Raw genomic sequence first — 24,918 nt, forward strand, 5'->3', positions numbered from 1 at the left:
GGTCCAAAATTAGAAACAGTTGAGATCAGTACTAGTGCAACTAGAGGTTCATGGTATAAGTTTGCTGCTGCAAAATGAAGCCAATTTTATTTACATCAGATGGTTCAGGAGAGAAAAAAGCAGACCGTGAAGTAGGCCAAGCTTACAACAAGTAAAAATGGAAAACTGGTTATATTTTAGAAAACCACAACTGCATTTATAAAAATATTAAATACATACATCACTTTAAGATATGAGTTATTAACAGAATACATGTGAGGCCTTAAAATTACAAACATAATTATTTTAAATATAAACTAAAAAACTTTTTACTTGGTAGGACCTAAGTTCAGGGTTCTCAGTGTCTTGCAGCAGCAGATGCCACCCTTAGTACTTTAAGTAGGACGGATGCTTTATCCTGCTTGAGTTGTTTCAGATACTGTGTTGACTATTGGAGGAGAAACACGCTTTCCTGTCCTTAAAACTTGGCAAGTATGGAAAAGACCAAAATGCTTTTCTGATATATTTATTTGAAATCTCTAAGGCTAGTCATGCATTCTGTGTTGATTTAGTGTCTTTGTTAGATTTGTATATTTATTTATTTTAATAGCATTTAAATTTTACTGAACAAATATGGATGTTTAGGGTCCTAATTGAAAAACACATCATTTATATAGATTTATCTTTTTAAATCTCTAATTTTCCAGACTTTAGTAAATTTGCTAGGAGCCAGAGACAGTAATGTGCTGTTGGGCGCACTCCTTGCTCTTACTAGCTTAGCAGAAAGGTAAGTTCATTTTAGTAATTGTTGTTTGCAATTAATCTCAGCTCTTGCCAAAATATTGAAGCTGACATTTACTGGGGGATAAGTGTTACTGTACAAGCTAAAGTCTCTGTCCTGAAGAGACGTATGCATATGCTTATGTTAGTCTGTCTGGAGTGGCTCACAACCGTGAGTGCCTACCTCAGGGTAGATTGTCAAAAACAGGGCATACACCCAAAACAGGTGGTAAATTCTATAACTAGATTTCACCAAGCCAATGACAAATATGAACTCCTAGATCATGGTAACAAGTCTTACCATGGAGTCACAGACAGTCCCCTTAGACTCTCCAGTCTATCTTGTTACCTATGGAAGCAGGACTTAGTGATGAACAGTCACTTTCGCCAAGAAAACATGAAATATTCAGGTTGCTTCCAGTCACTTACCCCAGAGCAATTGGTACCCTAGATTTGACACTAAAGACAACACTTGTAGCCAATCCCATAATAAACCATCTAAAGGTTTAGTAATTAGGAAAAATAAACGAGAGTTATTTACAGGTTAAAGTAAGCAAACAAATACGCCCAAGTGAGTTACAATCTAAATTCTAAGAGTGACAGAGCTGTAGTGACAAGGAGTCTGGTGACACCTTAAAGTCTAACAGATTTATTTGGGCACAAGCTTTCATTGGTAAAACACCACTTCTTCAGATGCATGGAGTGAAAATTACAGATGCAGGCATTATATAATGACACATGAAGGGAAGGGAGTTACCTCACAAGTGGACAACCAGTGTTGTCAGGGCCAATTCAATCAGGGTGGATGCAGTCCACTCCCAATAATAGATGAGGAGGTGTCAATTCCAGGAGAGGCAAAGCTGCTTTTGTAATGAGCCAGCCACTCCCAGTCCCTATTCAAGCCCAATTAATTTTGATTGTTCTTCTGGATGGGCGGGAGAAACACTCTTCCCATCGGATTTCATATGTTTAGAGCAAACATTTTCAAAGTCCTAAAGCAAAACTTATATATTTCCTTTATAGCATTGAATACAGAAATTACAAATAAGATAAATGCATGCAGCAATTTACAAATATTCCGTAGAGTCTAAACACTAAATAGTCTTATAAGACTAATACCTATTTTGAGCAACACTAACACATAAGTCAACTGGTCTGCTCTGCTGCTATGAGTTTGTCAGTTCATATCTAATGCCTACAGCGTTGGTCAGAGCTGGCACTTGGTTTACCAGCATTACATTTTAACTTTACATCGAAGCCAGTGGGACTGCTCACAGTTTGAAAAGTACATGTATAAGCCTTTGCAGGATCAGGATTTTGGTCTTCCATTTAATTTTACACTAGGAGTGAAATAAGTTTATCTTGCCTGAATATCTTTAACCTGATGTCGAAAGGTTGTTCGTTTTCAAATACCATTGAACAAATCACACCTGTAAAGACCAGTTTTTTTCACCCCCAAAAGAACACGTAAGTTCTCCGGTTTACTTAGGCCATGTCTACACTTACAAGCTTACAGTGGCACAGCTGTACCTATACAACTGTGCCGCTGTAAGAGCATTCGTGTAGCCACATTAGGCTGACAGGAAGAGAGCTCTCCTGTTGACATAATAAAACCAGCTCAACGAGTGGTGGTAGCTATGTTGGCAGAAGAGCTTCTCCCACTGACATAGCGCTGTGCATATGAGCGCTTATGCTGGTTTTTTCACACCCCTTAGCGACAAAAGTTTTGCCAACATAAGTGCTAGTGTTGACATCACTTAAATGTAAAATCCACTCTCAAATCAGAAGAATGCTTATTCAAATCCCTACTAGTGAAGATAAGGGCTGAATTTATAATCTATGCTTTTCTTAAATCCATTATTGTCTTCAGCATCTCTCCAAAATTGCTGTTATCTTTGTCAGAATAATTAGGCCACTTTCAGTTAACTCTGCTTCTTTTAGTACATTTGAATGTTTTTCTTTTCCTTGTAGTAATTTAAAACTGATTTTCCCTCACTTGAGTACTCTTTAATACTCTCTTTTAAATGATTTTTAAGGATTCTTAATTTTATCTGAAAAGAACATCCTATATAATGGGTAAGCAGTTATTTCAAATTAGGGCACTGTCAGGAGAGAAGTAAGTTCTTAACTTTAAGCAAAAAGTCAGTGAGACTTAAGCATATATTTAAGTGTTGTTCTGAATATGGATACTTTCTCGAATCAGGGCATAGATTATTATAATCTTCTAGAGTTAAAGAATTTGGTGATTATGATGCCCTGTAAATTCAGTTATTCACTTGTAAGTTGCAGCTTCCAATGAGTATTCCTCATATAAACTACTTTTATTTACACTTACATGGGATAAGCAAAATAGTAATAGAATATAATAAAAATATGAAGACATATTTGCATAATAAAAAATTAAACCTCAGCTTTTGTAGTTAGTTTTTTCAAAGTTAGTTTTCTAAGCATATTAAATATTTAACCTTTTTTCCTCATTTACCATGTTAATGTTTCACTAAAACAATCTGTATTATAAAAAAATAAGAGTAAACTTTTGCAGTTTCAGTGTGGAACCAACTTATTTTTGTATTTTTAAACCTTCATATACAATATCACATCAATACTTGAGCCATAAGGAAAGACAGTGAGCCAAAGCAATGGATGATGAAGTTAAATAGAAATAACACTTGTTTTTCATATAATTTTATTTTATATAAATATCCAAAATTTTTCCATTTGTAGCCCAGAATGTAGGGAGAAGATCAGTGAGCTCGCCATTGTAGAACACTTGCTGGTGATATTACATGAATATGACTTGCTATCTAAAAGGTAGGACCTTATTTATAGACTAATTATGTTAAATACTTTTCTGTTTTAAAATTTATTTTGATATACAGACATACTGCATTTATTTAATTAGAGTAGTAAAGTTTCAAAGCTGTGGCATTTAAAATCAGATATTGATGCAGTAAAATGTTCTTTGGTGGTTATCTAGTACATGTTAATTGTCTTTCTTCCCATGGATAGGTTACATCCTAGCCTACAATTCAGCATAAATGGACTGTAAAGCTGCCCTAAAGGATAACTGAGAATTCCCTGGCCACTAGACCACAAGAGCATGCTGGACTGTGGTATTTCACTTGGGGGCCATTATAACCTGGCATAAATTACAGCAGCCTTGAGACTGTCTTAGTTTATATCTGGGACTGGTTCAGATCCCAACAGTCTTGTGGATCAGAGGTGCTCAAAAATATTCCCACCTACATTAAAGTCATCACAGCTCAGTTGGACTTGACGATTTGGGCTGATAAGTCCATATTTGAAAGAAACTGGTGGTAAAGTGGTCTATGGGTATTAAGTACAAAACATCAAGAAGACAAAAACACTCTCTCAAACGTGATTCCATTCCAGTCACCAAAGAATATCATACATTTTAAAACAGAGGTTTTATTGCTTATTTAACTTATAATTAGGGACAGGGAAACCAAATAACAGGAACAAACTGAATCTTCTGGCATATTTGAAAAAAGTTCTGGTTAACTTTAAAAAAAAATACTACTTCATTATGAAAAAAAAAAAGAAAAAGGAGTGACCATAACAGAAAAGATTCTCTGCTGAATATTGCTATGTGACTACAGTAGTCTTAAGTTTCAAATTGAGGGAAGAAGTAATTGAAGTTGAAAAATTAGCTAAGTTTGAAGGTTCAAAATATGGGTTTTCATTTTTATACACTTCAGCGCTTTGTGATTCCAGATGGAAGTAGAAGAGCCAAAACACAGTGAGATACCCTTTTCTTGTGGTCTCTCTAGCTATATTGTGGAGGGAGGAAGTAATGGAAATCTTGTGAGAACTTTTTCTTGTGACATTTCCAGCCAATTCTGTGAACATAAGATCCACATTCTACCATAGGTTATTCTACCATAACCTATGAACCTTCTGAAGTTCACCCACCACTACTTGTAATCCATTTAAAAACAAAGAAGGAATTCAAAAAAAACAACAGCAGTGGTTGACGAGTTCACCTGGAAAGCATTATCGATGGAACCACAGTCAAGCTTCGATGAATATTAACACAATAATGCAAAGGGCTGGTGCTGCCAGCCCTGCAACTGCAGGGACCCCTAAAACATGGGCTGCGTATACTGTATTAGCTGCAGTGTCACAGGGTCTGGAGTATGAATTGCTTCATGCTAAGTGCCCTATAGCACCATCTTTGATTTCAGAGCCCCATCTGAAGTGAATTCAGAGAGGCTTACAGACATGTTTGAACAGACACAGATAATACAGTGCGGGAAAGTGATACAAACTTATTAGTGTTATGAATTACTGCACACCAAAAATGTGACAGGCTTCATTTAATAAAATTTAGGGCCATTTTAATGGGTGAATAAAATATGACACTTTATTGAATGTAACTTAACAGAAAATGTATTATAGATTACTTGGGCATCTTTGTATATACAATAGCACTAAGTAACAAGAGTGTAATAGGAATTGCAATAATAACTAACTGTCTGGGTGATTTAACACAGGTGAACTGTATGGTATGGTTATAATTTGTTGCTGATCTCTTTCTAGGCTGACCGCAGAGCTGCTACGCCTCCTCTGTGCTGAATCACAAGTCAAAGAGCAAGTGAAACTGTATGAAGGAGTTCCTGTCCTGCTCAGTTTGCTCCATTCAGATCATCTCAAGCTTTTGTGGAGTGTAGTTTGGATTCTGGTACAGATTTGTGAAGACCCTGAGACTAGTGTGGAAATCCGTATTTGGGGCGGTATCAAGCAACTCCTTCATATATTACAGGGGTAGGTCTTCAGGATCATTATAATTGTCAATGAATTTGCTTCATATTTTAAGGTTATCACACAACCATTTGACCATATACCAATGTGTAAAAAAAGCTTTCATCCTCTGCTTCTGACGGTATTTGCAGACCTTGCGTACTGCAGAAATTACAAGAAATTCAGGTGGATAGTTCAAACATTAATGACTATAAAGAGTATTTTTTTCAAATATAGTATGCTTTTCAAAAGTATAACATGGCTTTGCTGTGTTAAATCAATTAAATAGAGATAAAATATATAGTTAGTGTCCATATAATTTCCATGTTGATTAGGCAGGTAGAAAGGGACATCTATTTCGTTATTTGGATTTATGAATTTTTTATGGTATCTTAAATTTTTAGTCTAGTGATAAGACCATGGGCCTAAATTTTCAACAGTGACTAATGATTTTGGATACCTGAGTTTGTGGATGCCCAAGTTAAGCTATTTTCAAGGGGCCTAATTTTCAGAAAATCCTCTAAAAATCAGGCCCCATTAAAATATTTGTAGTTGGGCACCCTAAATCAGTACTTGCTTTAGTAAATTTAGGTTACAGTTTAAACTCTTCCCAACAATGTCTTATTTGAAACTATAAAGGGGGCTAAACTGTTTACCCATTTACTGTGTGGTTTATATCTGATGCTTTTGATGTTAATTTGAAATTTGTACATGCTTTTTAAATTTTTCATTGTGGAATGTATGTAGATATAGAGAATAGAGGCAGAAATAGGAATCCAGGCAAATTTCAGAAATGACTAACACAGATATTTATTAAATATTTATTTTACGCTGTGATTTGTTTTTCAGAGATAGAAATCTAGTTTCTGATCATTCTTCTGTTGGGAGTTTATCTAGTGCAAATGCAGCAGGGAGAATCCAACAGCTTTGTTTGTCAGAAGATTTAAGTCCTCAAGAAATACAAGAAAATACTTTCTCCCTTCAAGCAGGTATGTATATTGGGCCTGATATTCCACAGCTTTGCACTTTGTATAGTTATTTATACCTGTGCAAGTGGGGCACAATGTTATCAGATCAGAATGGTATCGTTTTACACTCACTCTGCAGAGGGGGAGAATCAGGTCAGCTGTGGTGTTTTTTTAGATGTGCAATATCAATGTATTTTTCATCACAAAATGAAGGAAGAAGTATTCAGGAGCTCAACTGGTGTTTCTGTTTTAAACTCCTGCTTTAACTCAAGAAAATTTTAATTCAGTTATTAAAGTTTTACATCATATCCAACTTCAGTGTACCAGATCACTCATAAATAGCCTTGAAAGGATTCGATTTTTATCCGGAAATGTTGGTAAATATCGATTCCACCATACGTACACAAACTGACAACACGTATTTCCATCAATAATAATCAAAATTTACAGATAAGCAAAGTAAGAAAAATGCTGCTTGAGAACTTATTAGAGTTTGATTTAAAGATATATATGTTGTATATTTTGATGTCATGTTGACAATTTGTGTTTTAACTGTTATAAAGGTTTAACTTTTAAAATCTCAACATCTACTGTCATTAAATAATTGTCTGACTCCCCCCACATTTGTGACCCTTCCCCCATGATTCCTGCAGCTATGAAAATGTAAATAGCTAAAAACTGAAAAAATGTTTAAAACCCATAATTTTACACAACTGTGACAATTTAAATTGATATAAATTTTAAAAATGCTTAAAATAAACATTGATAATATCTGTCAAAATTATTAAATACAAATTGAGTTCTGCCAAGCCTACTCATAATGTGCTTATCCTAAGGATAATACATTAGAACTCGTTTAGACGTTCAGTTTCACTCTCAGATCCCAGTAGTGCTGAGGTGACATTGCTTAGTAGGTCTCAGTATCACGGTCCTCTCAAAGAAATAGCATGCACTTAACATCAGAGTCTGTCTGGAACATATTTCTGGTGTACTTTTTATGACTGCTTCCTTAATATTCCTAGTGTAAATCAGTGGGAGGTAGGCACCTAATTTGCTTAGTACTTTTGTAAATCCTGTGAAGCACCTATCTGCGTCTTTAGGCACCTAAGTACCTTTGTGAATCTGGCCCTGAATATTTATATATGACTTTTCATTCTAGCGTGTTGTGCTGCAATTACAGAACTAGTGCTCAATGACACTAATGCTCACCAAGTAGTACAGGTAGGAAGACTTTATTCAGTTAAGGTAAGGCATTTAAGTGTATCACTGGTATCACTTTCATATCTCTGGTTTATTTACTTGTGTCTCCTTGTGCATTTTTACTGGTGGTTTATAACTCTCGTAAACTCATAGACAGTAAAGCCAGGCGGGGCCATCATGATCATCTAGTCTGACCTCTTGTACCTCACAGGCCCCAGAACCTCACAGTAATAGGCCCATAACCTCTGGCATTGTCTTTCACCCCTAGAGCTCTTCTTCCATCCTGGTATGATCTCCCAGCCAGTCCTCCAAGGTCTCCGTCACTGGGGCTCTGATGTATAGTCCCAAACACATGCAAGGTTTCCCACCCCTACAGCAGCCTCCTAGTCACACTGAGCTTTATTCACCAAACTCACGTCCTGCAGGAGCCTTTTTGGCCCAGAAGCGTCCACCAGTATAGCTGCAGCTCCCTGGGCTTCCCCTTCTTAATGCAGCCACCTTCTGCTATGTATAGGGAATTGCCTAATTCTCCTTAGGTGGGTCTCATTCAGTAATCAGAGTTGACTTAGCCTCAGGCTCTCCAGCCCACAGGGCAAGCCACTTTATTACATTCACCTTTTGCAAATTCCTGATTTTGTCCAAGGGAGTCATGTGGAGGTGGGAATAAAGCAGCTTATCCAGCTTAGAAGTCACCCTGGCCTGCAGTTGCAGGGGAGGACAACCAAAGGCATGCAGCCACAATGTATAGCTTATTGCCCTTATGAAAGTAGTACAGTATTTGTAGGGTGACTATATTTCCCAAGGAGAAAATGGGACACCCTCAGCTGCTCACCCAAGGCGCTCCCCCCTCACCCCCCATGCTGTTGCCTGGTCACTGGAGCCCTCCTCCTCCTCCTCCCCGCCCCGCATGAGGCTGTTGCCTGGTTGCTGGAAACCTGCGGGGGGCTGGCATCTCCACTTGCCCCCTCCAAACCGCACCCCACTTTTTTGACAAAAGTGGACATTTGTCCTGTTTGCACTTGCCAACTGATCAAGTCAGCAAGGGCAAATGGAACAAATGCCTCCTTTTTGAAAAAAAAAGTCAGGACAGACTGGACAGGGCTTAAAAAAGGGACTGTCCCGGCCAAAACGGGACGTATCGTCACCCTAAATATATGGCCCCAGCAAGTGTGTGTTGCTGACTTCAGGATACATACTAGCTTGGACGTGCCCATAACTGGCAGGCTATACCTTCTTGGGGGATAACAATACCTAGATGTTATATAGTGCTTTTCATCCATAGGTCTCAAAGTGCTGGACAGGGCACACTGATGTGCATGCCATCCACTTAAATATTATGGGTCTGCTTCTGCTGAAGTCAAGTGCAAAACTCTCAGGAGCAGGATAATACCTTATGAAGGGACCCTACTTTGTTGCTAGTGTGGTTACCAGTATTGAACAAGGATGCAAAATGCCTATTTGTAGACATTTGGCTTATTAACTCTTATTAGTCACTATCATATAATTAATTTTATATGAGCTCATTAAAAACTGGCTGGGCAGTATGGCCAATATTACTATATTTTAGAGTATAAGTAGCATTGCTCAGATATGAGTTTCTTTTGGTTAACAACTGTCAACTCATAAATCTGTTTCCTTCTTTTTGACATATTCAGGATAGAAAATTTTTTTCGTGGAATTGATTGACAAACATAAATTCTAAGGCTCATGAACACTCTGGCATTTCGTCGCTGGGCTTGTGGATTTTAACAAGTGACATCATTTTAATTGGCTAGAATTTATAGTTCTAAAATGGTTTTAATTAGTGGACTCTTGTATGGATCTTATGTACACCCCAAGATGCTCCAACTCAGTAATTAACGCCAAATAAAAAATTCATAGCCATCTATTATATACTAAATTTTAAGTCAAGACCATAAATGATACATGAGTGAAATCATCAGTACATTCCTTTTAAACCCAGAGTCATAGCTAAAGGGAATAGAGCAGGGGTTCTCAAATTTCATTGCATTGCAACCCCCTTCTGACAACAAAAATTATTACACGACCCCAGGAGGGGAGACCAAAGCATGAGTCTGCCCAAGCCTCGCTGCCCCAAAGCCAAAGCCCAAGAGCTTCGTCCCAAAGCATGGAGCTTGTAACCTGAGCCCTGCCACCCCAAGCTGAAGCCAAAGCCTGAGCCCTGGGCGGTGGGGCTTGGGCTTTGGCCCTGGGTAGTGGGGCTCAGGCTTCAGCTTTGTGCCCGGGTGGTGGGGCTCGGGCTTCAGCTTTGTGCCCGGGTGGTGGGGCTCGGGCTTCAGCTTTGTGCCTGGGTGGTGGGGCTCGGGCTTCAGCTTTGTGCCCGGGTGGTGGGGCTCGGGCTTCAGCTTTGTGCCCGGGTGGTGGGGCTCGGGCTTCAGCTTTGTGCACGGGCGGTGGGGCTCGGTTCAGCTTTGTGCATGGGCGGTGGGGCTCGGGCTTCAGCTTCAGGCCCAGGCGGTGGGGCTCGGGCTTCAGCTTCAGGCCCAGGCGGTGGGGCTCGGGCTTCGGGCTCAGGCTTCAGGCCCAGGTGCTGGGGCTCGGGCTTCAGCTTTGGGCCCAGGTGGTGGGGCTCGGGCTTCAGGCCTGGGTGCTTGGGCTTTGGCTTTGGGCCTGGGCGTGGAGCTCCAGCTTTGGGCCTGGGCTGTGGGGCTCGGGCTTCAGCTTCAGGCCTGTGTCGCAGCCAGTCTAACGCCAGCCCTTGCAACCTCATTAAAACGGGGTTTCAACCCACTTTGGGGTCCTGACCCACAGTTTGAGAACTGCTGGAGTAAAGGGAAGGAAAGTTCTTAGATAGAATAGGCACAGGGTGTTGGAATATTTTAGGTGCCAATTGGCAAGAAGAGGAGTGGAAAAAATTAACTCCTTGTATAACTTAAGCACTCAGAGGCAGATGAAGATTTATTGGGACCCTGGGCACAAAGAGGTTTTAGGCCTCCCACAACCCATTGCTATGGGACCCCACACCCTGCTCTTCCTCACCCCCCTCCAAGGCCCTGCCCCCAGCCAGGCTAGAAGCCAGAGCCAGGGCTGCCCAGGGAGTCCGGGCCATTGTGATGAGCCCTGGACTCTCCACCTGCCCTGGGTGGTGTGCCCCTGGCAGCTGGAGGGTTCAGGGCTCCCAGCAGCACCTAGGGCTCACATGGTGGCTCTTACCATGGCCCGGCTCTGGCTTCTGGCCTGGCCAGGGGGTGGGGCCCCAGGGGGAAGAGGAGGAGTGGGGATCGGGGCCTCAGGGGAAGAATAGAAGCAGGGTGTGGAGTCATAGTTTTGGCATCGGTGGCCCATTCACTTCTATCCAGGTTTTAGCACTCCTGCGGGGGACCCCAAATTGGGCAGGGCCCCGGGATATAAGCTCTCTGGGCCAGTAAATTAATCTGCCACTGTAAACACTAGAATTACAGAAACCATATAGGTTTAGGGAACCATTTTTATCTGAAACTCACGTTATCTTAAGTGGAATCTATTTTTTTTGTTTTTATATTTAAGTCAGATTAAATGTTAAAAACAGTACATCTCTTTTTGTTGTTAGTTTTTTTTTACTGAACTGCAACATGATTTTCGGACATAGACATATATCCAGTGGTGAGCTGGAGCCGGTTCGCACCAGTTCACTAAAACCAGTGGTTAAATTTAGAAGCCCTTTTAGAACCGGTTGGGCTTCTAAATTGAACCGGCCAAAAGTGGTGCCTTAGGTGCCGACTCTACAGGTGCTCCAGCCCTGGAGCACCCAAAGGGAAAATTTGGTGGGTGCAGAGAACCCACTGGCAGCTCCCCGCCCCAGCCCCAGCTCACTTCTGCCTCCTCCCCTGAATGTGCCGCCCCGCTCTGCTTCTCTGCCCCGCCCCCACTTCCCACGAATCAGCTGTTCAAGCGGGAAGCCAGGGCAGGCTGAGAAGCAAGCGGCGGCTTCCCGCTCAGGCCCAGGGAGGCGGAGCGGAGGTGAGCTCGGACGGGGGGCGGGGCGCGAGGAGGGCTGCCCGCACCGCAGCAGGTAACCCAGGGAGGGGAGGGCGCGCAGGGGAACCACTCCCTGCCCCAGCTCACCTCTGCCACCCTCGGCCTGAGTGTGAAGCCGTGGCCTGCTTCTCAGCCCTACCCGGCTTCCCGCCGAACAGCTGATTCGCGGGAAGCCGGGGGGGAGGGGTGCGCGGAGAAGCAGAGCGGGGCGGTGCGTTCAGGGGAGGAGGCGAAGCGGAGGTGAGCTGGGGCCAGGCGCGGGGTGGGGAGCTGCCAATTTTCCCCATGGATGCTCCAGCCCCGGAGCATCCAGGGAGTCGGCACCTAAGGCGCCACTTTTGATGTGATCAGTGGGGGGAGCGGTCGCTCCCCCTGCTCCCCCCCTAGCTACACTCCCCTGCCCCTAGGAGCCAGAGGGACCTGCCGGATGCTTCCTGCCCCAGGTAAGCACCGCTGGGACTCCCCACCTTGCCCCCCGGCAAGTGCCTCTGGCTCTTAGGGGTGGGGTGGGCACCCACTACGGTGGCCCATGAGACCCTCCTGCCCAGTTCTGGGGGCAGTCAGGGGACAGGGGAGCGGGGTGGATGGGGCAGGGGTCTTGGGGGGGGCCGTCAAGGAATGCGGGGGGGGGTTGGATGCGGCAGGAGTCCTGGGGGGCGGGGGTGGGCAACGACCCCTTCATGGGGTAAGGAGGGAACCCGTTGTTAACATTTTGGCAGCTCATCACTGCATATATCCAAAACGATCACATAGGGTTTTATTCTAGTTCAGGGCTTTTTTGGTGCATAAATCTCTGATCATGACATTCCAAAATGTACAGTGGATGATGGCAGCTCCAGTGGTGCAATCCTTTTGACTTCAGTGGAGCTCAACACGGCTTCAAGGTCCATCTGCAAAGGTTCAAGTGCAGGATCAGTTTACAGTGAATGTAATGATGGTTTTGCACTTGTGCACATTTCACTGATACTACCTTAAAACTTAGTGTATAATAGATGGCTAAGAACTTTTCAAATTGACATTAACTTCTGAATTGTTTACATGAAGTAACATTTAATGTTGTTTGCACTTTCTGTCCTAAAGCAGCACTAACATTGATGACTTTCCTTTATGTTTCTTTTCCAGGAAAATGGGGTATATACAATAGCAAAACTGATTTTACCAGACAAACAAAGGAATGCAGTAAAAGCTAATTTATTACAGGTAATTCTCTTTCATGCTGAAAGCTTTACACAGTCTTTGGAAATTTATCTTATGATTTTTGGTATTTTAATATACAGTAGCAACTTTATTAACCACTTTATTAAAAAATACATGAAACGAATGGCAGATTGCTACACCACAGGAAAGTAAAAGTCAAATCATGACCTTGTGTGTGTTGTTCTGCTATAAAACACTTTATGCTTCTTGTACCCTATGTAACATAGGAGAACATGGATATTTAGGCTATGTCTACACTGGCAAGTGAAAGACAAAACTTTTGTCGTTCAGAGGTGTTAACCCCCCCAAACCCCCGAAAGACAAAAGTTTTGTCAATGATAGGCGCCAGTGCTAACAGTGCTTTGTCAGCAGGAGCGCTCTCCTGCCGACAACGCTACCACCGCTCACTGGGGGTGGAAGTTTTTTGTCGGCAGGAGAGCCGACAAACAGCGGCTACACTGCGCGCCTTTTGACTTCATTTCTTTTGGGTTGGAGCACCTCACTGTGATTATTAAATAAAGCATAGCAAAACATAACATAAAGTAATGTAAATTAAATGCAGGATGATCAATCTTTGTTTGCTAAAGATCGGATGGCTTCTGTGTTTGTTATGAAATTTTATGTAAATTTATTGGTTAGAGTCAACCCAGGTTGGTAGTGACCAGTATAGTAGTTGTTAACTATCTGACAGCTATTCTGTGGCGTCTGAGAAATGAGTTTGGTATCTTTCTGATTTCTATTGAGTAGCTGTCCATGTCACTAAAATCATCACCATAACTGTCACCTAATGGGCACTCTTAGTAGAGAGGGAAAGATGGCCATTCTTATTGCCTTTTACCACAGTAGTCCTTCCAGATCAGGCTTGAGACACACTGGAGAAGTGTTTTGGGGATCTTGCACTGCTGATGTATGCTGCATGCTCTCTTTATGGATTAACAGATCAGACTGCAATCTCAAATGTTAGCTAGTGCCTATCATCTGCACTAAAGTTTTTTTTATAATACTTAAATTAATTTAAAACTTTTTGTAACATTATCCTTTGAAGGAAATTAAAGAGGGAGTAAATTTATATAATCGTTTTATGAAACTAATTTAATGCAGTTAGGCATCTGTTTAACAGTAGCTTCAAATATATACATATTTTTAATTAGATTAATTTACCAAGTGTGTTGTTAACTCCAATTTAGTACTTCAGCATAAAGTTACAAGAGATTATATTTTACAATAGATCATGAGTGAATGTAGTATGGTTTAAATATAAGGTGACATCAGTTATTAGTAACAAAGGTTTTATTATGACATTGCTGATACGCTTAACAGAAATCCCACCACATCCAGGAAAATGATAAGAAATCTATCTTTAATCCAAACCATGTTTAACATCTCATGCTGCTTTTCTATAGTTCCTTTCTCATAATTATTGATTTCTAGGATATTTGTGAATTTTATAAAAAGAAAAGGAGTACTTGTGGCACCTTAGAGACTAACCAGTTTATTTGAGCATGAGCTTTCGTGAGCTACAGCTCACTTCATCGGATGCTAAAAGCTCATGCTCAAATAAACTGGTTAGTCTCTAAGGTGCCACAAGTACTCCTTTTCTTTTTACGAATACAGACTAACACGGCTGTTACTCTGAAACCTGTGAATTTTATGAATTTCGTGGGTTTATTTCTTACAATTTGGCCCAGTATCTTTGTCTTGCTAATCAGTCTCTTCATTCTTTCTATTTCTTTAGGAATCACAATTCATTATTTGGGGAGTAGTTATGATATCACAATCATTATTTCCCCATTCATTCAGCATGTAAAGAATATGCTGCCCTTAAATCTGAAGCTTTTTACAGACATAAAAGTGTTAAGCTCAGAATATTGCTGTGAGGAAGGAAAGTAAAATTCTCATTTTACAGGTAGGAAATAGATGAATAGGGAGGTAACTGACTGTCTGAGGGAGAGCTGTGAACAGAGGACAGATCTCTTAATTTTTAGTCCTGTGTTTCAGTCATATAACCCTGATTCCTTCCTACATTAGGGACTAGGCACAGTCACTAAAAAGGGGAACCTTCAAAGTAATAACTATGGCTCCAATCCTGCAAGTTATTCCACACTGACAGACCCCTCTGACTGTGTCGGTCTCAGAAGAATATTGGAACGACAACACCGGATGTTTATCCTGTGTTCAAAGGGCAATTATTTTGGAATAAGAAAAAACAATTCTCTTTAAAGAAGACTGTTTCCTAGCAGTATTGGTGACTGATGTCCTGCTTCCTTCAAAAATAGTGGTTAGCTTTTATCTCCTTCATTGTTTTGCAGTCATTACTCCAGCAAAACTCCTACCGTCTGAGTAAGGACCACTGGATTGGACCCATAATAGGATTTTTAGTCACGAATGTAATCTAACAGTTTGAATATTATTTAGATCTATATTATTGTTTCCACTCTTTTAGAGTCTTGGTAACTCATTTTCCTTTGGCTTACACATTGCAGCCATCTTTGTTTGGTTAGCTAGTTTTTGCATTGGCTTGGATAGATGGATATAGTTGGAGAGAACTCAAGATGAGTTACCTAAAAATCTCTGTATTAACTAAGAGACTCTAATTTCACCCATGGCTGTCATGATTATTTTTTTAATGTTTATTTTCTCTAATAGTGATTATATAGAAACTCAGCTATCTGGATAATTTTTTGAAAACTAGATCAAGTGTATTCTTGTGGCTGATCTTCAGATTCTTGTAGACTTAGGGCTTTTTGTTTGTTTGTTTTTGTTTTTGTCTCCTGTTGACATTTTTAGGGCTCTACACTTCATTTTCCAGAAAAAAGGGCCAAATTCTGCTCCCTGTTACCTAAGTGTAACCCCATTGACTTCCATTGGACTACACTGGAATCATCGAGCAGAATGTGGCTCAAAGACTTCAGCAGTACAGAAATAAAATTATTCGGTGTCTAATGTAGCTATGCTGATCCGTAGTTTTTTTTTTAAAAGGGCCTGCCCACATTGGAAATACAGCATGCACTGAAGCAGATGGCTTGTGACTAAAGTGTAGAAATGTTTATTTTTGGTTTATTGAGGATGATTACCATGCTGATAGCCTGGCCTACTTAGTTACTTAAATATGAAGGTTAAAAAAATATGTTTAGGGTCCTTGCTGTTTTATGAACAGCGTTTTAATTTGTACATAATTTGTTATTAATTGAAGCATTTCTCTCACCCCAGTGTTATGCTTTCAGAGCCTTGCGGTTTCTCTTCAGTATGGAAAGAAATAGACATCTCTTTAAAAGGTATGGTAATAAAATGCTACATGGGACTGCATTTGTAGCACTTACAAACCATCATTCAGGTAAATTCTCAATTAATGTCATGCTCAGTTTTCAAATGTAGTAATTGATTTCCAGAGAACAAGAAAAAACAAACAAACAAAATCTAAGAGTGCATATCCTCCACTCTTCTCCACAGCCGCAAATGACTGGCTGTGCCTGCAGTTGAACCGTTTGCAGTACTGCTGTATGAGGCAGGATTTAGAGAGTTAGTGGAGGGGGCCTGCCTCATAGGAACTCTACTGAACTCAACAGAATCCAGCCCTATAGAGGCTGCTCTTGTGTTTCCATGTAGCAAGCTTTGGAGCAAGCTGGAGGTAGAGTGAAGTTAGGACTGTTGCATCTGCCATTGTGTAGGTCCATCAGCCTTTTCCCAGAAGATTAGCGTAGCTGCATGAGAAGCAACATGGAACCTCAGAACTACAGTACCAGATATGAGCAGTTGGGGAGGAGTGGATTCTTTCTTTACCCACCCCTTTTGAGAACTGATCCTACATCAAGACTGTTTACTTGGGCTGGGTGTTGGGATATGTGACCCTACATGAAGAAAAATGTCTGCCACCAATAACCATCTCTACTAGAAATGTGTTGCCAGAGTTTTAACAGAAGGTTAGAATATGAAGTTCATGTGTAACCAGATGCCTAACTGTGAAATAAGAATGACAATCAAACTGCAAATTGGCTGTAACTTTTGGTAGTTCTTACCTATCCATCACTTGTTATCAAAAGACTTAAACTGATAGAATTATAAACATACACACACACCTTTCATCTTACTTTTATTTTAATAAAGCTGACCTAACCAGTTTTCCTTTTCCTGGAAGGGCTCCAGCCTATAAAGATTGTACGGTACTACTAGGGCTCGAGTTGTGATTGTGCCATTTCCTCATCCTTCGTTTTGCAACTCCTTTACAGTTCCTAATTTCCATTCCTGCCATTCCTCACCCTACCTGTAGCTCCTGTTGAAAAAAGGAAACAAAACACCAACCAAACATGTAACTAATGAGGCTTTGCCAATTCTTCACTATTTTAATTGGCTTGTGTGTTGTAAATCCGTTCCCTACCCTTTGTCTGTTTTGTGTCTTTTTGATTGAAACCGTGGGAAAAGGATTATAGCCCCAATCCTACCCATAAACAGGTATTAGTCACATCACTGAATGCTCTACTGGAAGTTGCAGAGATAATACAGTGATGGGGCAATATAAGAACCTATACAGAATTGCATAGATACACCATTGCATCCAAGGGGAGCTCCATTGCCTTCAGTGAATCTCCACCTTTCAATGGAGTAGGATCTGTGTTTATGCAGTGGGCAGCAAAATGGTGTCCCAATCCCAGCTGGGACCTTTGGAAGTTCCCTGTAGTCCCACATGGTGACTATTTGTGATTAGGAACATTTGAATGGCTGGTCAAAAATAATAATTATTTAGAAGGTTATAAAATAAGGAGTAGCAATACATTAGTTAAAAAAGTCTTCACAGTGTGTAATCTGTTATGAACACTCCCTAAATTTATAAAAATGTTAAATGTTTTTAGACTCTTCCCGACTGATTTGTTTGAGAACTTCATTGATATTGGACATTATGTTCGTAATATCAGTGCTTATGAAGAGCTGGTATCAAAGCTAAATTCATTACTGGTAAGCACAAAGTTTCCAATTTTTTCATCATGTTAATAAATAACTATTATTTTCAGTTTGCTGTACATGTAAATCATCAAAATTGCATATTTTTTAAATGTTATCATTAGGAGGAGGAACTCAAGCAAATTGCTGAAAGTATTGAAAGCATTAATCAGAATAAAGCACCATCAAAATACATAGGCAATTATGCGATTTTAGATCATCTTGGCAGTGGAGCTTTTGGAAGTGTTTATAAGGTAAACTTGCTTTTTGATATTAACTAACAATTTTCTGTTGACATTTCTCTGTTTTTTCCACCATTTTTTAGGTTTATTGTGAATCTGTCTGACACCATTTGTGCCTGTAAAAATGGCCAATATGTTTCTCAGAACAACAGTGATCTTTATTACTACTCTTTTTTCTTTGTACTACTTTTCACAGACAGCAGTTCTGTCTGCTAGAAAGTGTGACAAATCTGTATAATCTGAAGGGATTCACACCACTGTTTCTGCAAAGCCCCACACAGAGCATCTATGAAGTTCTTTAAAACGTCTAAGCAAACCCTGCAGGACACTGCTAAATGCATCATTGGTCTCCAACACTTTTCAGCTGATATCACACTAACTACAGAAAGAATAATTACTTTAGAATTTAAGGTTTCAGAGTGGTAGCCGTGTTAGTATGTATCAGCAAAAACAACGAGGAGTCCTTGTGGCACCTTAGAGACTAACCAGTGTATTTGGGCATAAGCTTTCGTGGGCTAAAACCCCCTTCATCAGATGCAACTGAATTGAAGAGAGAGATTTAGACTCAGTTAACTCACCACATGTATATGATTAATGTCCTTTCTGCACCCATCCTTTTTTGTTAATTTTTACACGGTTTTTCCCCTGTAGGTTAGAAAACATAGTGGCCAAAATCTACTAGCAATGAAAGAAGTCAATTTACATAATCCAGCATTTGGAAAGGACAAAAAAGACAGAGACAGCAGTGTAAAGAACATTGTCTCTGAATTAACAATCATTAAAGAACAGGTAAGTGTCATAAACCCTTCACTAGGGGACATTTTCTAAAAATTTCTCACCATTACTATCAGCAGCCTAACTATGTTTTTGGGAGCCCTACTGTATATAGGCTGCCAGCTGCTGGTGGTGGTTTTAGTCTGATCAACACAATATAAAAAATGCCAGTGGCCCATCTACACCACTCCAAACATTGCAAACATTTCAGTATTAGCAGCACTGTAAACAAGACCTTTTTGTTACTTGGAAACTCTGAGATTGTTAGCTGATGTATTCAACAATTTTAAAAAATTCCTTTAATAAAGAATAATCTGTTAGCAACAGCCTAATGAAAAGTTGGTCAGTGTTTCTATTCCATATTAAGTTTTCATGGCTTTGAAATCGTCAGATTTTAGTCCGAAAAAGTCACTGCTGTGACTTTCAAGTTCTCAAAGTGTGATTTTTAAATTAAAAACAATATTGAATGCAAATCGTATTTAGGGTTGTCTGCTGAAGCAAAGGGGACTTTGTGCAGGCTTACTAGCTTTGCCCCACTATTTCTTTGCTCCATTCCTTCCACTGTTAGGGGTTAAGTCAGAATCATCTTGTTTGGTCTCCCACTTCGTGGTTTTGCTGGGGAAGGAGAGTAATCTTCAACACCATTTTTTTGGAAATATACCTTCCCTCCAAGTTTGAAATTGGGAGAAGGGGCAACAATGGCTCAGCCTACCCTGTCAGCTCCTAGAGTGACTGCAATTAGGGAGTCCTTATGCCATCTGTTCAAATGGCGGGAGGAAATCCTGTCTGCTATGCCCCATATAAGGCAAGGGCACATTTATCAGACAGAATTAGTTACAACCCTCTGAAATCCAGAAATTTTTTAGAATACAAGTTTCGGAAACTTTTATAATATTTGTCTAAAACTATTGCTATTCTGCTCAATTTATAGATTGATGTTATCAATATTGTGCCCTCAATCTAACATTAATTCCAACTGTCTATTTTTTTTCGTATTGTAGCTTTCTCATCCCAATGTTGTACGATATTACAGAACCTTCCTGGAAAGTAAGTAAAAACTTAGCGACTAAAACCATGTTGTTTGTCATGAAGAAATAATAGCATAATAAAAGTACTTAGTAGATCCAGGAAAGATCCTATCCAACTTGAACAGTAGGAACTAATTTTCTCTTAAGAATAGCATTATAGCTCCAACAGATTTAGACCTAAGTGTTGGTTTAAATATTGGCTGCAGCAGACTGTAAATAACAATAGCTATTATTTACATTGCAGTAGCACCATAATGTGCTAGGCCCTGTCCAAACATATAAGACACGCCTTGCTCTAAAGAATTTACAGTCTGAAAAACAAAATTCAGATGCTGGGGAAAGAGATATCATGATACAGGGTGGTGACTGATATGTGAATTATTCATTCCATCCCCCTCCCCCTTTTTGTATGCATGCACTATAGGCAGCTGTCCTCCCTGGCTGTTGTTATTAGCGATCTAATTTCTTGTAGGTGTTGCAGCAGATGTGATTCTGAAGAACGCATTTGAATGACAAGAACAAGAGTAGTCATTAAAATATATTTGCACATACAAATAATTTAAGCAGAGTAATAAACTAACAATCATATATGTATATTTTGACTAAGATCATGTTTTCTGTGGATATGCTGGATATATGAATGTAATATTCTTTTGGGATTGCCATTTCCTTTTGTTGTGCATAGATGACAGGCTGTACATAGTAATGGAGCTCATAGAAGGGGCACCGCTGGGAGAACACTTTCATTCTTTGAAGGAAAAGCAACAACAGTTTACAGAAGATAGAGTATGGAATATATTTATACAAGTAAGGACCTGCATTTTAATTTGTAACCTTTCTTTATGAAATTTGTAGAGTCATTTGTATATGTTGGACTAATAAATTTATAAAATAATACTTACAGTGCCGAAGCACTAAATGTCATAAAATGTGAACATAATTTTATGTGATTTTATTTGGGTTGCAGTTAAAATTCTTTATGTGTCTTTTTGTTTTGAAGCTGTGTCTAGCTCTTCGTTACCTGCATAAGGAGAAGAGGATTGTCCATAGAGATCTCACTCCAAACAATATCATGCTGGGGGATAAAGACAAAGTAACAGTTAGTAAGTGGAATTTCTGTGGCCACAGTGGGTTTTAGCCCAGTTCACCTTGTTCACCAGCCTTGTTCACCAAACTTCAAGAGTAGGCAAATTAGAGGAATGGGCCAAAAGAAATCTAATGGGGTTCAACAAGGACAAGTGCAGAGTCCTGCACTTAGGAAGGAAGAATCCCATGCACTGCTACAGACTAGGGATCGAGTGGCTAGGCAGCAGTTCTCCAGAAAAGGGCCTAGGGGTTACAGTGGATGAGAAGCTGGATATGAGTCAACAGTGTGCCCTTGTTGCCAAGAAGGCTAATGGCATTTGGGGCTGTATAAGTAGGAGATTTGCCAGCAGATCGAGGGACGTGATCATTCCCCTCTATTCGGCATTGGTGAGGCGTCATCTGGAGTTCTGTGTCCAGTTTTGGGCCCCACACTACAAGAAGGATGTGGAAAAGTTGGAAAGAGTCCAGCGGAGGGCAACAAATATGATTGGGCGCTGAAGCACATGACTTATGAGGAGAGGCTGAGGGAACTGGGATTATTTAGTCTGCAGAAGAAAAGAATGAGGGGGGATTTGATAGCTGCTTTCAACTACCAGAAAGGGGGTTCCAAAGAGGATTGATCTAGACTGTTCTCAGTGGTACCAGATGATAGAACAAGGAGTAATGGTCTCAAGTTGCAGTGGGGTAGGTTTAGGTTGGATATTAGGAAAAACTTTTTCACTAGGAGGGTGGTGAAGCACTGGAATGGGTTATCTAGGGAGGTGGTGGATATGAGTCAAGAGTGTGCCCTTGTTGCCAAGAAGGCTAACGGCATATTGGACTCGATTAGTAGGAGCATTGCCAGCAGATCGAGGAAAGTGATTATTCCCCTCTATTCGGCCCTGGTGAGACCACATCTGGAATATTGTGTCCAGTTTTGGGCACCCACACACCCACTACAGAAAGGATGTAGGCAAATTGGAGAGAGTCCAGCAGAGGGCCAGGAAAATGATTAAGGGACTGGGGCACATGACTTACCAGGAGAGGCTGAGGGAACTGGTCTTATTTAGTATGCAGAGGAGTGAGGGGGGATTTGATAGCCTTCAACTACCTGAAGGGGGGTTCCAAAGAGGATGGAGCTAGGCTGTTCTGAGTGGTGGCAGATGACAGAACAAGGAGCAATGGTCTCAAGGCCTGTGTCTAGTGCTGTATATGGCTGGCATGCATCTCTCCAGTCTCCCCAAAGTGGTCAGAAGGAAACCCGTCACAGGTAGGGTTTTATGATTGGATTTGAAAGCAGCCTCTGAGCATGAAAAATATTCCAAAGAACTGCAGGGTTTTAATGCAGGTTCTTCTCTGACTGAACTGAAATGCAACGTGGAACATTCAGCTGGCCTACCAGGCACTTCAGAGTCCTCTATTTTTTTTAAATACAGATTCATAATAGCAAATGGACTGCTACATTATTTTTATTGCTTAAGATGCAAAACCAAATATAGATTCTGAGTAACAGAGAATAGCGACAGTAAACCTGGCTACAAAAGTCAACCTCCCTTGTTTAAACACACACACACACACACCCCAACCAACCATTCTACTGTAGTAGATAAAAACGTAGTAATATTAGAATACTGTAATTTTCTAGCAGGAGTCAGTTATGTCAAATAATATGCAGAGGAGAGTTCCTTGATTGGTATTAAATCTAATGTACTAAAAAGTATTGATTCCTAATAATTGTGTCATTTTAAAAGAAGATGATTTAATGGTGCTTTACCTCTGAATTATGAAACTACACATTCAGAATATTTTCTAACAAAAATATTGACATGTAGTCATAGTGTGTAAAAGCATACTACCACTGAGAGGCAGTCTTGCCTTGAGTTTACTGCTTTGTCTTTCAGCCTACCTACTTGTTTATATAGAAAAATGCAAAGCAACTTTAAAACATATGCCCAAAATTGTACTTGAGGAACAGTAGAATTCTGACAGGAAAATTGGAGTTACTGAAACTCTGTCCTTAACCCTCTCTATTGTGATTGGTTATTGCATATTTGAACCCCGTGTTATTTTACCTAGTGTATAAAATAATAATATGTTGCACTACATATATGCAGTGGTGGGAGGGGACATGATGGCCTTTTCTCTATTATTTTTGAATATCACTGAAATTGTTGTCTCATAATCTTAACGGTAATAGAGTTCCATTCCTTTCCTCCTAGCAATAGTTAAAACATTCTCTATCTGTGAATTGACATAGCATCTTGCAGTAACTCATACAATCCATACAGACCAAGGATTGGATTATTTATAGTTTTGGTAATTATATTCTACAGCATAATAGGTATTTGTGGAGGAGGTGTATTATTTATCTGACCAAGTATAATGTCTCCATATAAAGGTAGATACATAGGGCCTGATGTAAGTTGAAAATACATGCACAAGTCCTGGAAAGTCATAAATCCCGGCTCTTCAGCAGATTTGAACTATTTAGATATTATAAATGTAAACATAAATAAAACGAAAAGGTTCTGCTCCATGAATTTAACCAACACTCAACCACAGCTCAATGGTGTCAAGTTGTAGAGCAACACCAAAGAAGAACAATTCCATGTTCTTTTGTCTTTCAAACCCTCAACCTGGGGAGGTAAGTGAAAGTTATCCTTGTCTAAAACTAGAGTAACTCTCCCATGGGGCTGCCACGGAGGTGACGGTTGGATTAATGAATAATAAGGGTACATCCTCTAGTGGTTTTGTAAGCAGGGGAATGCTCCCACTATTGTGGGGAACTTTCCTGGTTTATATACTACCCTGGTGAAGTGGGCTAGCGAAAGGATCTGAGTCCTCACTCCCACTTCCTTTTCCCAGAGGCCTGCCTGACCTCAGGGGCTCCCCTTCCACTCTCCAGTGTGGCAGAGTCCTCGTAAACCCAACAAGGCTGGGCCCAGGATTCCTGGGGGGCTCAATTCCTAACCTTGTTATGGTCACTTAGGGCAGGGGCTAGGGTGTCCCCACTCTGGGGTGCTCTATCTGCACTGGATGCTTCCCTGACCCACTGATAATTACATGCAGTTCAAAGCAAATACAATTTATTAAACAGAAATCAATTAAAAAAAATAAGGGAAAAATGGAAAGTTAAAGGAAAATCCATAACTCCGCTCTGTGGCATGGAGACATCACAACCAGCGTCTTTGGAATGTAAGGGAAGTTCAGTCTGTTCCTCACAAGTCCCAGGCCTCCTTCTCAGGCCCTGGCTGTGCTGCAGAGATGCTGTGGGTTGGACACTTGCTCTGGTGGTGGCCACACACCCTCAGGCTTTAGGTGGCAGGACCCTTCTTCCCAGCATCGCCCCCGCCCCATCGGGGTTACAATCCCCCTCCAAGTCTGGCCTGCAAGGCGTCTTGGCTGGGGGCATCTCCCTGTGCTGGGCCCGCTTCCCAGGGTCCCCCTCACTCTCCCCAGCTGCTCACCACACCTGGCTCCAGACTGTTCCAGCCCCAGCTCCAGCTCCACTCTGCCTCAGTGCTGCTGCTACTCTGCCTCCAGCTCCCTGCGCTGCTTCTTGGGCCCCTCTGCCTCTGGTCGCTACAGCTCTGCTCCCAGCACAGGTCTGCTCGCAGCACTGACCTGCTTCCCGGGCTGCTTTTCTGGCCCCCTGGATCTGGCACAGCTCTGCTCTCCAGCTCAGCTTGAGCCCCTGCTTTTTCCTTAGCTCGGCCCCACTCTATCTGACCCAGGCAATCCAGTTCACATGGAGGAAGATGGGCCACCCCTGATTAGCCTACTCCCCCTCCCCCCCATCAATCAGGCTGACCTGGAGCATTGGCCTCTCCCCATTGTTTTTGGGGACTGTCAGTCTCAAGGTTCTGATTTCCCATGGATCCTTCCACTTTCTTTTGGTACTGGGAGCTAGCCAACCAAAACATCCGCACTGAGTTTTAGTAAGGGGACAACAGTCCCCTTACACTTTAAAAATAACATGTTTTTACTTGTAGTGCTCCCCTCACCGCCCCA

At 41.0% G+C, this 24,918-nt stretch overlaps 1 protein-coding gene across 2 annotated transcripts in view; it reads left to right on the forward strand.

Annotated features, from left to right (window-relative positions):
- Positions 1-24,918, forward strand: part of NEK10 (NIMA related kinase 10) — a 171,286-nt gene that overhangs the window by 32,080 nt on the left and 114,288 nt on the right. For both annotated transcript variants that reach the window (XM_043540909.1, XM_043540908.1), the window contains exons 10-22: positions 687-766; positions 3,484-3,570; positions 5,320-5,544; positions 6,370-6,509; positions 7,648-7,709; positions 12,789-12,866; positions 16,074-16,138; positions 17,711-17,813; positions 17,924-18,052; positions 18,692-18,829; positions 19,816-19,861; positions 20,528-20,649; positions 20,843-20,945. In XM_043540909.1, coding sequence (XP_043396844.1) covers positions 687-766; positions 3,484-3,570; positions 5,320-5,544; positions 6,370-6,509; positions 7,648-7,709; positions 12,789-12,866; positions 16,074-16,138; positions 17,711-17,813; positions 17,924-18,052; positions 18,692-18,829; positions 19,816-19,861; positions 20,528-20,649; positions 20,843-20,945 — 1,378 coding nt within the window. The remainder of the gene's footprint in view (positions 1-686; positions 767-3,483; positions 3,571-5,319; positions 5,545-6,369; positions 6,510-7,647; positions 7,710-12,788; positions 12,867-16,073; positions 16,139-17,710; positions 17,814-17,923; positions 18,053-18,691; positions 18,830-19,815; positions 19,862-20,527; positions 20,650-20,842; positions 20,946-24,918) is intronic.

Source organism: Chelonia mydas, chromosome 2, assembly GCF_015237465.2.
Source record: "Chelonia mydas isolate rCheMyd1 chromosome 2, rCheMyd1.pri.v2, whole genome shotgun sequence".
Lineage (NCBI taxonomy): Eukaryota > Metazoa > Chordata > Testudines > Cheloniidae > Chelonia > Chelonia mydas.